At 41.4% G+C, this 16450-nt stretch overlaps 1 protein-coding gene across 1 annotated transcript in view; it reads right to left on the bottom strand.

Annotated features, from left to right (window-relative positions):
• Window positions 1-16450, bottom strand: part of MAP2K6 (mitogen-activated protein kinase kinase 6) — a 115236-nt gene that overhangs the window by 18260 nt on the left and 80526 nt on the right. Inside the window, exons 3-9 of the mRNA XM_007073444.3 lie at window positions 10207-10255; window positions 9267-9380; window positions 7297-7416; window positions 5865-5981; window positions 5153-5204; window positions 2514-2641; window positions 1513-1590 (exon numbers count right to left, since the gene is read on the bottom strand). Coding sequence (XP_007073506.2) covers window positions 1513-1590; window positions 2514-2641; window positions 5153-5204; window positions 5865-5981; window positions 7297-7416; window positions 9267-9380; window positions 10207-10255 — 658 coding nt within the window. The remainder of the gene's footprint in view (window positions 1-1512; window positions 1591-2513; window positions 2642-5152; window positions 5205-5864; window positions 5982-7296; window positions 7417-9266; window positions 9381-10206; window positions 10256-16450) is intronic.

Genomic DNA, 16450 nt, shown 5'->3' with positions numbered 1-16450 from the left:
AAGGTGAAGTTCAAGCAAAATTGGGGGAGAAATAAACTAACAACATGTTCTCTATTTGTCCCCAATTCCTAGCACTAGGGATTGTCAAACGTGATGTTACTAGAGGCAGCCGATGAAGCCTATTTATCACTGGGTCCTCCCCAAAAGCCACCGTGACACTTAATAAAATTGCAAGCCAGCAGTATTAAACTTTGGGGTGTAAAGCAACCAGGTTTTCCAATGTTTGGTCTGAAATGGAATCCTCGCCCTGAGACCTTGGCGGAGTGTACATCTGCTGCCATCTGCAGGCCCCTTGCTGGAATGGAGAAGAAACAAAACAAAACAAAACAAAACCCTGGGACCAAATGACGGATCTTTTTTTGGATTTGAGTAAGGCCACTTTGCCATGACAAGACTATCACGTGTCTTCTGGGCAGGGATGTGAAATAACTCACAGGATTTAATCAGCTGCTGTGCCTGGAAAGGAGCCAGGCCCACAGTGGATAATTCCAGACCTTGGTGATACACTGAAAATTTATGACCACCAATGTCACAAACAAAGCACTAATTGTATAACTTTAGGACTGCGCCTAAGGAGATTATCCTGTGTGTTACTATGCCCTTTGGCTGTATATGACCCCACTGGCCAAGACTTCTATCATAATCCTATTCTGGAAAGCACAGCCTATGTCCTGGGTGACTCAGCTCTGTCAGGCTCCACATACATTAGCACTCATTGAGAAGCTTGAGCCTCGATTAAAATAATTTAATTTTCAATATATTTTTTAATGTTTATTTATTAATTTTGGGGAGAGAGAGAGAGTGCAAGGAGGGGAGGGGCAGAAAGCGAGAAAGAGAGAGAAGCCAAAGCCGGCTCCGCACTGTCAGCACAGAGCCCGATGCAGGGCTCGAACTCACGAACCGCGAGATCGTGACCTGAGCTGAAATCAAGACTCGGATGCTTAACCGACTGAGCCCCCCAGGTGCCCCAAATAATTTAATTTTAACGTTTATTTATTTTTGAGACAGAGAGAGACAGAGCATGAACAGGGGAGGGTCAGAGAGAGAGGGAGACACAGAATCCAAAGCAGGCTCCAGGCTCCGAGCTGTCAGCACACAGCCCGACGCGGGGCTCGAACTCACGGACTGTGAGATCATGACCCGAGCCGAAGTCGGACGCTTAACCGACTGAGCCACCCAGGCGCCCCTAATTTTAAACTAGAAGGAAAACTACGAGCAGCTGTAGTCAGGATTCATTGTACAGATGAGGATAATAAGACTGTTCACGTGACTCCATCGGTTACTCAAGGGCATATGACCCGTTAGAGGTGGAATAAAGACTGGGTTCGCTCAATCCCAGGGCGGTATTTCTACAACACCACACTGCAGACAACCATCACTTAGAACCTCCTGCTATCTCAGGCTGAAAGCAGAGGTTTCTGGACCCACACTTAGGGCATTTGCCTTCCGGTCTCAGAACCCACCCCATTTCAGCTTCATGCCCAGAACCTCACAGACCAGTGCGATCATTACCATTGTGATGCCCAGACTCCAAATGTCAGACTTCACACTATATCCCTTCTGATTGAGCTCTGGGTTTATTCTTTCGGGCTGGAAAGGAGACGGGAAAAGACAAATGAGATGACATTCTTAGCTCCACAAAGTCTCTAGGGGTGGGGGTGTCACCAGCTGCCAAGTGAGTTGTTTTAAACTTGTTAACCTGCCTCCCAGGCCAAGAAGACTCACTACTGCAAAAAATATTGACGCCTCCGTGGGATTTTTTCCGCCTTCTCCAGGAGTCTGTTCCCGGAGGCAATAATGGAGCAAAGTCCCCCCCAATTCAAAACTAATTTCAATTTCGCCTTAAGAAGAAATAGGAGGTACACATTATGAAGCTACTCTGCCAGTCTAGAATTTTCCTTGTGAAAAACACCAACATTCCAGAATTCAATACTAAGAATGTGCAAGCGTCCCTGAGAGACTCCCTGAGATCAGCTCAGCACTGATGGGAAGGTTTTCAATCCCAAGGGCAAACTTATTTCCAAATAGAACACAGAAGCCCCTTCATGTTAAAGGGGGTCCCGAGGTCTCTGCCAATGGCAACGAATCTTCACGGCCATGAGGTTCTCTCAGGACTAACCTCCTTGTCTGGTTGGGGTAACTTAAATTCTGTTCATTCTTTTGTCCCCAACAAACAAGATAACACCCCCCCCCCGCAACACAGTGTGAAAAATCTGTGTGGGCTGTATGGATTTTACTTACATGTTTTTCTTTTTCCAAGTGATATACCTCTTTTACTTGCTTTTTATTAAAAAATAATAGTACGTAGGAAGCAAATAACTAAGGATTACAGACAGAAAATATTTAAGAAAAAAATAAGACGGAGACTATTTCTTGCACCGTAAGCACATTTCCATTTTCCCTCTGTGGCCATCCATTTCCTTTTTCCTGGCGTGGTTTGCTTGTGTCTGTGTTCCCAGATTGCAGGCCCCCTCCCCCCACCCCCCGCCTCCCCCACCAGCTGGCATACTTACGGCCATGTAGGGTTTGCATCCTGCATCAATAGTTTTAGCGACAGAGTCTACAAGGTAGCCACTGATTCCAAAATCGCACATCTTTACTTGGCCCAGAGTGTTGATCAGCACGTTGGAAGGCTTGACGTCTAAAAGCAAGAACCAGGAGCCCATGATCCCAGCCTGCTTTGAAGATCCATGTGTCTACCTACCACCAGGGGGCCTGAAATCTCCATTCCCCCTCACCTTCCCTTCCCTCTGAGGCCCAACACAAAAGTCAACAGCCATCCCTGACTCACACGTCGTAGACCTTCCTGCTTTCAACTTTTCTATTTCATGTTTTGTCCCTCTCGTAGGATTGCGAATCCATCGATGGAAAGGGCTGTTGCCTCTCTCTATTGCCCCCATACACATAGTAAAAACTTAAAAAGCTATTAGTGCATCAAATGCCCAGTTCCTTGGGCATAGTCTCTATTATGCAAAATGAGTAAGTTCCAGAAATCGGCTGTACTACATTGACCCTGTAACAAACAGTACTGTATGGCACACTTAAAATTTGCTATGAGTGTAGGTCTCATGTTAAATGTTCCTGTGACAACAAAATCATTTTTTTAAAGCCCGGCTCATCATGACCTATTGCACATTAAGAGTAGGAGTAAGGGGCGCCTGGGTGGCTCAGTCGGTTGAGCAGCCGACTTCAGCTCAGGTCATGATCTCATGGTCCGTGAGTTCGAGCCCCACGTCGGGCTCTGTGCTGACAGCTCAGAGCCTGAAGCCTGCTTTGGATTCTGTGTCTCCCTCTCTCTCTGCCCCTCCCCTGCTCATGGTCTGTCTCTCTCTGTCTCAAAAATAAATAAAAACATTAAAAAAAAAAAAGAGTAGGAGTAAACAGACCACAGAATGAAAAGGCAGACTGTGATAAAATGATATATCAAATCTGATCAAAGCAACCAGTTTTTTTTTTTAATTTTTTTTTAACGTTTATTTATTTTTGAGACAGAGAGACAGAGCATGAATGGGGGAGGGTCAGAGAGAGGGAGACACAGAATCTGAAACAGGCTCCAGGCTCTGAGCTGTCAGCACAGAGCCCGACGCGGGGCTCAAACTCACGGACCACGAGATCATGACCTGAGCCGAAGTCGGCCGCTTAACTGACTGAGCCACCCAGGTGCCCCCAAAGCAACCAGTTTTGATGGAAGCCTCTGCAAGGGGCTTGTCAGAGGTCACATAGTGTAAACTCATCAGAAATCCAGAAATTTCAGACCACAAAACATACCCCCAAATAGATTACCGTTATCTCTGGATAACGGACTTAGAAATTACGGTCAACTTTTTTCCTTTGCGATGCTTTTCACAAAGCACACGTAATCAACAGAGTTATTCTAAAAACATTAAAAATTATCCTTTATAATGTTTTCCCTTACACTGAACAGTGGACATGCACATTTTATTATTTTTTATACTTCACTTATACATTTTTAATACAAACGAAATACTTCCTAATTTTGAAATAAATCCTTAAAAATTAAGTTTCCTGTTTGTGGGTAATCCACATTCTTCTGTCCATCTGGATTCTTGCCCACTTGCTCCTCCTCCTCCTCTTCCTTCCTATTTTTCCAATTTCTAAAAGTAACAATTACTGATAGTAATAACAGCAATAACGGGCACTCTCTGTAAGGCATTTGGCATCACTTTCAGACTCAGAGAGTGTAAGAATTACCAAACCCCACTACCCTACTAGCTATCCATACTTTCCATTAATTTTTCCTCAGATTTGGTTGAGCGCATCTTCAAAGTAGCTTTCTTTGACTATAGTCACCCGGTGCTAATCATTTCCTTGCTTTATATTCTACCTAGACTGCTTCCATATTTGGCACTCATATTTGCAATGTGGTTTATTTTCTCCATGCATTTGTTGTATATTTGTCTTATTTCCCTATCAAGAATCCCTTTATGGAATTTTAATAAGAATATGTTTTGTTCTCAGATACCTCTTGGGGTATCTATTATAGTGCTGCATAAATAGTAGAAAAAGGAGTATAAGTGATAAACGGATACATGAAAGATGAACGATTGATACACGGGTGGATGGATGGATGGATGGGTGGGTGGATGGATGGATGAAAGACGGCAGGCCAATCAATCAGAAGGAAAAAAGAGGAGGTAGCGGAAGAAGAGACAAATCTACCAATGTTTTCACTTTATCCTGCCTCCTGTTGTCTGAAAAAGCTGTGCTTTATACCAGAACTCTTCCAACTTTAAGGTATACAAAAATTACCTGGGGATCTTGTTAAAAATGGAGATTCAGGTGGTCTTGGGACCCATGATTCTGCTTTTCTAACAAGCTCCCAGGTGCCAGCCAATACGAGATGCATTTTTATCCTTTTCTCCAAAATTCTCAGTAGGGTAATCCCAGAGCTGTGTCTGGTAGCAGGTGTTTTATATTCAATTTAGGTGTAATAAAAAGCCCATGTCTTCGCATGTCCTCAGACAAGATAAAAAGCGGCTACTTATCTGATTTGCTATTCATCTGGGAAGGAAAACCCCTCAGTTCTATTGCCTAACTCAATTCCACTTCCATCCATTGGGGGAAGAACAATCTGGGTGAAAGAAATAGATTTCATAAAAGGAACAGCTAAAGCAACACCATGGATGCTTACCTCGATGAATGACAGAGAGCTTACTGTGTAAATGTTCTAACGCCTTTACAATCTGCAAGAGAAACACAAGATCGATTTTTCTCCATCACTGGAAAGAAACTGAATGTTAAGTATACCCAGGTTTATTATCCCTGGCTTAACGTCATAAGGTGAGGTATTTTCTCAAATAGTGGTGGCCCTATCCAGGAAAACACAGAGGAAGCTACACTAATTGGACTCCACCCACCAGAGAGGACCGGATCTCACAGCGTCTCCCTCCTCTAACTGGTATTTCATTTGGTCTCCAACATTTTTTCTCTCCACCCTCATGAGCCATTAAGAGAGCAACCTTTTTTTTTCCATTTCATTTTCTTCTGCTTCCTTCTATGCCCTATTAGCCCTAAGAAAATATTTAAAAATCTACAAGTGAAAATCAAAATAAACTAGTATCAGGATATAGCCACCAGGAACGTGGTCACAGCAGATGAATCCGCTGCTTAGAGACATTTTAACTGAGAGTTTACCAAACCAAGTCAGTGGTAGAATCTTCTACATGGTGCCCAGAAAGAAAACAATTCATTCACTCATCCACAGATGTACTCGTGCATTCAACAGACATGAATCAGAGGGAAGTTCTAGTCCAGCTGGCGTTTCTTCATACTAGGGAATCAGGGACACCTAAGGTCTAGACTTCTCACATTCTCCTTGTAAGTAGGGTTCATGATGTACTCACAGAAACTGCTATTTTCCCTAAGATGTCCTCTGGAATTGTTTGGCCTTTGTCAATCACTTGTTTGTAGAATTTATCTAGCGACGTATCCATGAGTTCCATGCAAATCCAAACATCACCCTGGAGACCGATCGGTTCAGAGACGGTTAGTAAGGAGAGAAAAGGAAAAAAAGAGGAAACAGTTAACACCTGTCAGGAAGAACTCTTTTTTTTTTTTTAACTCGAGTTTTTGGAGGAAATGGACGATTTCCCTTCCAGACCTCAAAGGAACTTACAAGGAAGCAAGTCTGTTTCCAAAGAGTCAACTAGCAGATTGCCAAGCAGGAATTACATACCATCACCCACTCCTTGATAGAGACTAGGACCTAAATACCAAGAGCCACACCAGTTATGGAACGAACAACTTAAGAGAATAAAAGGCACACGACAGGGAATATGGCCAATGATGTTATAATAGTGTTGTATGGTGACAGATGGTGCCTGCACTTATGATAAGCACAGCATAATGCACAGAGAGGTTGAATCACTCTGCTGTACGCGCAAAACTAATGTGACATAGCGTGTCAACTCAGATTTTTAAAAAACCTTTTAAATAAACAAATACATCAGTACTAATAGCCACAAACAGTAGATTCCCAGAAATATAAGCCTTTATTGTTACTGCCCTGTAGGAACTTAGGTCTCCATGCCTGCTCCATGTCTGATCTCCCACACGGAGTGCTGGCAAGAATCGAAAAGCTGGTCAGAAGAGTGAGTTGAAGCATCACAATCCGTGTCACGGTAAAATAAAAGCAAAGGTAAAGCCAAGAGATACGCTTAAGCCTCGAGGGTACATAGACAGGCTAAATAAAGCTTATCCACTGGTCAAAAGACTAGAACATATCAGATTTTACAAAATCTATCTAAATTAGCCTATAGACAATTGATATAGACCACTCTGCCAAAATAAACCAAAACAGAAAGGAGAAAGGGAGCCTCAGCATCTTCAAAAGGGCTAAACACATTTAAAAATACTACGATTTCAAGCCAACTTTGTGGTGGGGCATTGTCATCATTGCACAAATACAAAACTGTCTATAGAAGACATGCCAGGGGCGCCTTGTGGCTCAGTCGGTTACGCTCAGACTCTTGATTTCAGTTCAGGTCCTGATCTCATGGTTCGTGAGATCGAGCCCACGTGGGGCTCTCGTGGAAGGAGTCTGCTTGGGGTTCTCTCTCTCTCCCTCTCTCTCTCTGTCTCTCTGCCCCTCCCACACTCATGTGCACGTGCTCTCTCTCCCTCTAACCAAATAAATAAACCTAAAAAAAAAAAAAAAAAGAAGAAGATGCGTCAAACAAGAAAGAGGACCATGACCATACATCACGTTGATGTAATTAGAGAAACTTCCTTTTAAGTTACTGTTCTCTTCAGATTTTGAATTGACGGATCACCTACCTCCCGGAAGAGTGCACCATAAAAGGTGACTGTGAAAGGACAGTCCACTGTCCTCATGGAAATATCCAAATCCATCAGTAGCCTTTTCTGCTCCTGGCTATTTACTGTGGCCCGGATCCGCTGAATGGAAACGCATGGAAAAATTTATGATTACTGCTCTGAGGATGAGTCAGTTAATAAGGCAGGGACCTTAAGGAGTCCCATCCTGAAAATACTACAAAATTCACAGCACAAGTTCTAGCAATGACCTTTCAAGTATTTGTCCTAGTGATGAGTTATTTGTAACAAATGAGAAATATGGAAGACTTTCACTGGATTTCCTGAAAAATCCCAAGCCCTCTGACAATATATTTTGGAAAACGTGCAAACGTTGGGGAGTGTATTTCCAAGTCACAAGAACAGTCTGCTTCATTATGTTATGTATGTTCAGTTCAGAGACCACAGTATCCATTACTTTGTGGCTGATTTGGGATCCCACAAAAAAACCTCAAAGGCCCTCTTTGGGAACAAGTAAGAATATTTGGATTAAGTAGCAACTGTGAAAGAACTGACAGAGCTATCGGAAATGGACAGAATCAAACAGAAATGGAGAAAATGTTCATTCCTATCCCAGCGCTTCTGAGAGAAGAGAAATCTGTCACGTCAGTAAATGTAGCCTTAAAGAAGCACGATTTTGCTATTAAATGAGCATAAAGATACAATGTTACTAGGCTTCCAGGGTGCCTGGGTGGCTCAGTCGGTTGAGCATCTGACTTTGGCTTGGGTCATGATCTCGCACCTCGTGAGTTCGAGCCCTGCATCAAGCTCTGTGCTGACAGCTCAGAGCCTGGAGGCTGCTTCAGATTCAGTGTCTCCCTCTCTCTGTCCCTCCCCCACTCATGCTCTGTCTCTGTCTCTCAAAAATAAATACACATTAAAAAAAATTTTTTAAAGATATAGCGTCACTAGGCTTTCATATTTTTTGCCTAATTAGCAAAAAGTCTGCAGAAGAACAAATTGAAAAATCTACAAGGTAAGGGAAAGGTATCTCCATTCTCCAAAAACAAAGGGATCCAAGTCGTCTGACCATCCGCTTTCCTAACAATGGTCCAAATCCATGAACTCATGGAGAGAGGGTAGTTCTCCAAAGCCCCTCAAGAAATATGCAGTGATTCTAAGTTTCTTTTTACAGCTCAAAAATGATGCAAATTCACTCAAGATACATTTTACTCTCCTGTTTTCCACAAATGGAGACAATGCTGGTTTCCTGATTTTTCAGGGATCATTCTTCAAAAACAACAGAATATAGAATAAAAAAGACTTTTGAGACATAACAACCAAACGCAATTTGTGAACTTTTATTTGGATTTGGATTTCAACAACCACCAGGCAAAGAAAACCAAACAACTTTGAGATGATCAAGGCAATTTTAATTTGGAGCTGTTATTCCATGCCATTAAAGAAGTACTGTTCATTCTTTTAAGTGTGATGATGACACGGTGGTTACATAAAAAATTAAAAGGAGGGGGTCAGATTTATCAGTTAAAAAAACTGGGGCACCCGGGTGGCTCAGTCGGTTGAGCGTCCGACTTCGGCTCAGGTCATGATCTCACAGTCCGTGAGTTCGAGCTCCGTGTCGGGCTCTGTGCTGACAGCTCAGAACTTGGAGCCCGCTTCGGATTCTGCATCCCCCTCTCTCTCTGCCCCTCCCCTGCTCGCACTCTGTCTCTCTCTCTCTCAAAAATAAATACACATAAAAAAATTAAAAAACAAAACAACAACAACAACAACAAAAACCAACTGGTAGATGTAACTTATACCGAGGAAGCCTTTTCCACACATTTGGCGGTCACTAGGGTTCCCTACAATTAACATTCTTTGTTTTACTCCATTGAAGATTGTTTTGCTTCTATGAAAGGAATTGATCTGGAACTGAGATGGACGAACATATACACCACAGACAGAAAACGTTTGGGGACCATCGACTCTACCTTCACCGCCATGATCTGCCCGCTGGGCACGTGTCGCATCTTCTCCACGACCCCGTACGCACCTCGCCCCAGTTCCATTATTGGTTCCAGATCATCTGCCTTCACCTCAAAGTTCTACAAGAGAGAAAAGGAATACTGCAGTAGTAAACAAAGAAATAAAGGACACAGTCTCTTTCATCCTTTCTCTGGCTTCTCCCAACATTCTATGGGTTATTTCTGGCCCACAGGCTTCTTGTCTAGAAGCTTATCCAGGCAGCCATTGAATGCAAGATGCGCCATGGGAAGTTTAGACTCGCACGGTGTGCCACCTGCTGGTCACGGGCAACACAGAGATCCAGCTCCAACTCAGCTTCCAAATTGCTCAGTTTGCGGGTCTCCTGGTGGCTCAGTCGGTTGAGCGTCTGACTTTGGCTCGGGTCATGGTCTCGCGGTCTGTGAGTTCGAGCCCTGTGTCGGACTCTGTGCTGACAGCTCGGAGCCTGGAGCCTGCTTTGGATTCTGTGTCTCCCTCTCTCTCTGCCCCTCCCCCTGCTCATGCTCTATCTCTCTCTCTGTCAAAAATAAATAAACATTAGAAAAAAATTTTTTTTCAACTTGCTCGGTTTGAGCTGTCTACACTGTGCTTTCTTAGCTCTGCCCCCTTCATCACATGTGTCACCCATTTGCTGACTGATGGCAATGAGATCTACCCTTGGACTTTAAGGAATGTGTCCCAAAGCAAATCATCTACTCTCCTCAAACACCTTCCATCAGGACCTCACCAGCCTGATTTCAATAAGGCACTCAAAATAGCAAGAGCACATATCACATCTGCTTAAACTCAAACTTTTTGACCCATCTCTTTATGGCATGTAATGGAAAATAAACTTTTCAATGGCCAGTCAGAAAGCATATATGGAAAACGGTCAAGATATTAACTGGCACACATGATTTTTCTTACCTGATTTCCAATAGAAATGCAAGCTTTGGAGTCTAAGTCTCGAGGTGGCCTAAGAAAGAAAAGGGGTAAAGAAAAACCATGAAATATTTAGTCAAATATGCCCTTCTCAAATCACATACAACTGGAGAGATGTTTTTTTTCTGCAGGATTAAAGTGGAAGTTCATCAGTAAAATTAGGCAGCACAAAAGTGTTAGTAGTGTGGGATTTGGAATAAAATAAAATTTGGGTTTAAATGACTTAATCTCTTTGAGCTTCTATTTCTTCTTTAACATGGCCGGCATATAGTAAATATCCAATAAATATGATCTTGGTGTAAATAGTTATACAAATAACCATACTATTCTAGTAAGTCCCAAACTTCTTCTTTCATCCGAAAACACCAATGTGCCCAATTACTCCACCACATTTTCCCACAATTGTTTTCTTTTAAGTTTATTTATTTATTTTGAGAGAGAGAGAGAGAGAGAGAGAAAAGAGGGAACACGCACAAGAGCAGGGTAGGGGTAGAGAGAGAGGGGGACAGAGGATCCAAAGTGGGCTCTGTGCTGACAGCAGAGGGCTTGATGTGGCGCTCCATCTCATGAACCATTAGATCGTGACCTGAGCCAAGGTCCGATGCTTAACCAACTGAGGCACACGGGCGCCCCTCCCACAATTGTTTTAAAAAAACAATAATTAGCCTATGGTTATGTTAACTCACCATAATAATTCCAAATCTATCTAGTCCCCACATTTACAGATGGAAAAAACATCCAGAGAGGCTGATGTGACTTGTCCAAGGTCACAACTAACCCAGGTCTCCTGGTTTGTGATCAGAATACTTTCTGTTCTATCAGGCTGTCTAATCCGGTTGTGATATTTCTTCCATACATAGTGCACGTGCAACCCAGGGGTCATCTCAGAAGCCAGAGGTTGGCTGATTTTGTGTCTCCATAGAGAAAGCACACAGTCCCCTCATGGGTATGTATTTCTACTACTCCAATACTACCTGGATTGATATCAATCCACTCAAGAGAAGGATGTTTGGCCTTGGCCTTGCCACTAATTAGGAGCCGCGAAAAGCATTTTCTTGAAATAAATGCACCCAAAGCATCACTAGAAAAAGACAAAAGGATCCCAGTGCTGGCAGAATCAAGGGTGACCAAAGAGAACCAGGTCCTCCTAAGGGGACATTCCATGCCAGAACTCTGCCTCTACAAAAATACAAGAAAAAATAGAAGACAGGGAAGATGAAAGGAAAGGAGAGAAGAATCCTCGTGTGTTATAATCCTACCCCATGTGCTGAAACTAAATAAAAAAAAAAAAAAACAAGAAAAAGAATATAAACACAGGTATAAACATAAATTTAAAGTTTTAATGGCAAGCCCTCCCTCACCTCAAAATCCCTTTGAAATACATAGAATACCTAAAATAAAGTTTTTCTATACTAACTTAAAACCAGGGAGTAGGAGGAAGAGATTGAGAGGAAAACACACACAACCACACGCACACACACGTACACACACACACCAGTGATGTTTTTATAGATCTTGTGTTTATGAGCAGGGAAATTTTCTTCAGAAATACGTTCCAGAGGATTAAGTCTCTAAAAATCTGATTTCTCATTCTTAAAATTTCCAAAACTGTTTCTTTCACGATCAATAGTTTGTACTAATTGCAATGCAATTCTGAAATAAAGACAGCTATTACTTGAAACATGACTAACATAAACAGTAAAAAACCTTTTGCAATTGTTCAGGACTCTTCCTTTTAAAAAGTATGAAGCAACTGGGGCACCAGGGTGGCTCAGTCGGTTGAGTGCCCGACTTCAGCTCAGGTCATGATCTCACAGTTCCTGGGTCTGACCCCCACGTTGGGCTCTGTGCTGACAGCTCAGAGCCCGGAGCCTGCTTTGGATTCTGTGTCTCCCTTTCTCTCTGCCCCTCCCCGACTTGATTGCTCGCTTGCTCTCTCTCTCTCTCTCTCTCAAAAATAAACACTAAAGAAAAGGTATGAAGCAACAGAAATGTCACTGGTCATTTGGGGCTACCTCCATTTTCTTGCATGAGGGCATTGGGTAAGACCCCTCCCAGCTCTGGTGTCCCAGTATCCATGTAGAGTTTTGCAAATTACAGCCCGTGGCCCAGCTAATAATTTTTTTCAAGTTTAAAAAGTTGTGGAAAAACAATTTATGAAGAATATCCAACAGAGGCCACTGTGGCCCGAGTAGCCTGAAATATTTACTATCTGGACTTTCACACAAAAAAAAAAAAAAAAAAAAAAAGTGTACAGACTCAAGTGTTATACTAACCTAGCATTATACCTCTACCTAATAGGAGGAGGTCATGCCATTTTCCAGAATGAGAGAAAAATGGAACCCAGAAAAGCTCAGTGGTTTGCTAAAGCCATACAGCCTAACAGAGCTGAAAATAAAACTCATGTCACTTGAATCTGTCTTGACCTAAAGAACCAGGTGAAGTGCTTTACCTACATCTCATTTAATGCCTTAAACACACACACACACACACACACACACACACACACACACACTCCTATGAGTATCATTACTCCAATGGTCCAGATGAGAAACCATCTGGTTCAGAGTTTAACTAACTTGCTCCCAAGTGGTAAAGCCATGATTTCAATCCAAGTTTAATTGAATCCAAGGAACTTACTCTCAACACCCAGGTCCCCTCTAATGAAAATGATCAATCCACCCGAGCCTAAGGCCTTTGGACTCATCAAGTCTGCCAAAAGCATCAAACGATGCAGCCAAGACTGACAGCTCATATTAGATTAGTTGACACTGTGTTCTGTCCAGACTGGGCATATTATTAGTCTGCCTGGGGCACTGAGTCTCTGCAGGAGGTTAAACTGTGGGTGTATGTTCTCCATTGCTTATTCAATATTTTAGACCTGTGGGGACAGAAGCAAGCTTATTACAAAATTCCCTCCCTGGAAGGCCAAAGGTACTCCAACGGTCACCTAGTATTAGCTTTTATAGGAACAACAAGCTTCGGCATATTATAGTGATTATTTATTTGTAATTCTAAGTAATAAGTGATCAGTTTACTGGGTGTTATGACAATTATTATTCGTCTATTGGGCCAGAGACTATGCTAGACCCTTTATTATTTTTTAAATGTTTATTTATTTATTTTGAAGGGGGGATACCGAGAGAATCCCAAACAGGATCTGCACCCACAGCACAGAGCCCAATGTGGGGCTCAATCCCATGAACCACAAGATCAGGACTGACCTGAGCTGAAATCAAGAGTCAGACACTTAATCGAATGAGCCATCCAGGCACCCATGTGCTAGACCCTTTATATAAAATATCTTCTTTAATTTACACAACTCTTAGAGGGACTATTATCTCTACCTTAATGGGAAGAGTTGACATCAAAACAGACTAAATAACTTCCCGTCATTCAAAGACATGGTGAAATTAGAACCCAGAGCCTCACTCTAACGTCTTCTCAACTGCGAGAGTAAAAGATCCTGCCTCTTGTTTCACTAGCCACAGACTATTTGGCCACACTCTCTACCAGTCCGACATGTGGCTAAGAGCATATACTTGAAAGTCAGAGAATCTTGACTTTGCACACCAGCTCTTCCACTTAATAATAACTATTAATAATTATTAAGTGGGGGCACCTGGGTGGCTCAGTCGGTTAGGCGTCTGACTCTTGATTTCGGCTCATGGTCTCATGGGTTCGTGGGTTCAAGCCCCGCATTGGGCTCTGTACAGACTGCATGGAGCCTGCTTGGGATTTTCTCTCTCCCTCTCTCTGCCCCTCCTCCACTCACTCTCTCTCTCTCTCTCTACCTCTCAAAATAAATAAAAACATTTTAAATAATTATGTAGTGGATTAGTAATAATAACAGCAACAACACTTGGAGCAGCCTTCTTTGAGAAATCCCAAGGGAAAAGGCTAGACACTTAATAGAGGTTATGATGCCTAAACCTCACAGCAATCACATCATTATTTATTCTCATCTTTCAGAAGAAGAAACTAAGCCTCCGTCGAGTTAGATAACTTGCCTAAGGTATTCATTCAACTAGTGAAATGTAGATCTCAAAGACGAACACGGGCCAACTTACTCGAGCCGGAACTCTTACCCATGAAGTGATACTCAACTGTTTTGAGCAAGGCACCTGACCTCGTACAGGTCTGTTTTCTCAGTAAGAGTAACAGTAACGGCCTCCTGAGCTTCTTGGGAGGTTAACTGGAATAATACTCACTAGCATCGAATCAATTCAGAATTAGCCGCTGCCAGTCCACTAAGGGGACAGCTCAGAGACCTGAGCCAAAGACACACTGGCATCACTTACTCAAAGAAAGAGCTCCAGCGGAGGGACCACACACATGGAACTAGGAAGAATGGAGCTCTGTCCCAGGATATTTATTTTTGTGTAGTACTGCAGAAGAAGGCAGGGTATAAATGGTAAGAGTCACCAAGCCAAGCTCAAAAACTTGCCAAGAAAAACACAAAATGTGGAAGCTACTTCTTTAGGAGTACAAATTTAAGCATTAGTATTAAAATAATAATAATAACAATCATAATAATAATAATAGGCTCTCCATGAGCTGGAGTGGTATTGTCTACAATAAAAAAATGATACTCTTGGCTTTACACAGTGAAAAAGAAAATCATATTCAAAGTTTATTCTACCACATGAGGGAAAGAACACAGAAATAGTGTAGCATTACGTAGGCTTTCATTCACTTGTTTATACCAAGGAAGGATTTATGATGGCTTTCAAAAATTCATAAAATGCAGAAAATTAATATCAGTTAGAAACTAATGAAGACTAAAAATGTGAAGGGAAGGAATGTAAGAGAATTGAGAGGGTGATATAAAAATGTATTACCAAAGAAGATAATAAAAATAAGGGCAGAAATCAGTAAAATTGAGAAGCCAAAAATAAAAAAAAAATTTTTTAAAAGTTGGTTCTTAAAAAAACAAACAAACAATAGTATTGATACACCTCTAGCAAGACTGAAACATTTAACAAGAGAGGACACACAAATTACCAATCTTGGGAAAAAACAGGGGATATCACAATATATCCTGTAGCCATTCAAAGAATAATCCAGAAGTACTATGAACAACTTTTATAAACTCAACAACTTAGAAGAAATGAACCAATTCCTTGAAAACCACCAATGACCAAAACTTAGCCATGATGAAACAGGTCATCTGAATAGTCCTATAACTACTACAGAAACTGAATTTGTATTTTAAAAGCTCCAGAAAAAGAAATATTTTGGCTAATTTTGTTTCATAGACTTTATGTGTCTACCAGAAAAAAAAGAAGAAGAAGAAACTCTTACCAATTCATTTTATGAGGCCAATACTACCTTAATATCAAAACCAGAAAACAATAGCACACACCAAAACAAAACAAAACAAAAACAAAACAAAACAAACAAAACTCAAAACAACCCACCACAGACCAACATCTCTCATGAACTTAGACACAAAACTTCTCAACAAAATCTCAGCAGATTGAGTCCCACAGTGTATAAAAAAAATAATGTACCCATAAACCAAGTGGAATTTATTTGGGGTATGCAAAACTAGTTCAATATTTAAATATCAATCACAATGTAATCCACATCAACAGTACAAAGAAGAAAAATCTATGATCGTGCCAAGCGATGCAGAGAAAATCACTTAACAAAATTCAAAACACATTAACAATAAAAACCTTCGGTACCCTACAACTAAAGAAGAACTTTTCAAACCTCGATCTACAAAACCTACCATCCTGCTTAATGGTTAAAGACTGGTCGCTTTCTCCTTAAGAACAAAGCATGGTTGCCTGTTCTCATCAATCTTAAGTGACACAGCATGGGACATTCTTGCCACTGAAACAAAGCAAAACAGTAATAATAATAATCTTAATCAAAGTTTTAAAAATACAGCTTGCAAAGGAAGAAAGAAAACTGTCTCTATTTTCAGAAGGTATGATCGTCTCCGTTGAAAGTTCTAAAGTATCTACAAAAATGCAAAATAACAATAATAATAATAATAATAATCTACGAAAACTCAAAGAACAATTAAGTGAATTCAATATGGTCGCAGGATAGAATATCAACACAGAAAAATCTATTGCATTTCTATATACTGATTCCTAACAAGTGGAAACCAAAATTTTAAATGAAGTATCATTTATAATTGCTCTCCACAAAATGAAATACTTGGGTATAAATGTTAACAAACCCTAAAGCAGGAATGCCTGGGTGGCTCAGTAAG

Source organism: Panthera tigris, chromosome E1, assembly GCF_018350195.1.
Source record: "Panthera tigris isolate Pti1 chromosome E1, P.tigris_Pti1_mat1.1, whole genome shotgun sequence".
NCBI lineage: Eukaryota > Metazoa > Chordata > Mammalia > Carnivora > Felidae > Panthera > Panthera tigris.
This window is presented reverse-complemented; position numbering and strand designations above follow the sequence as displayed.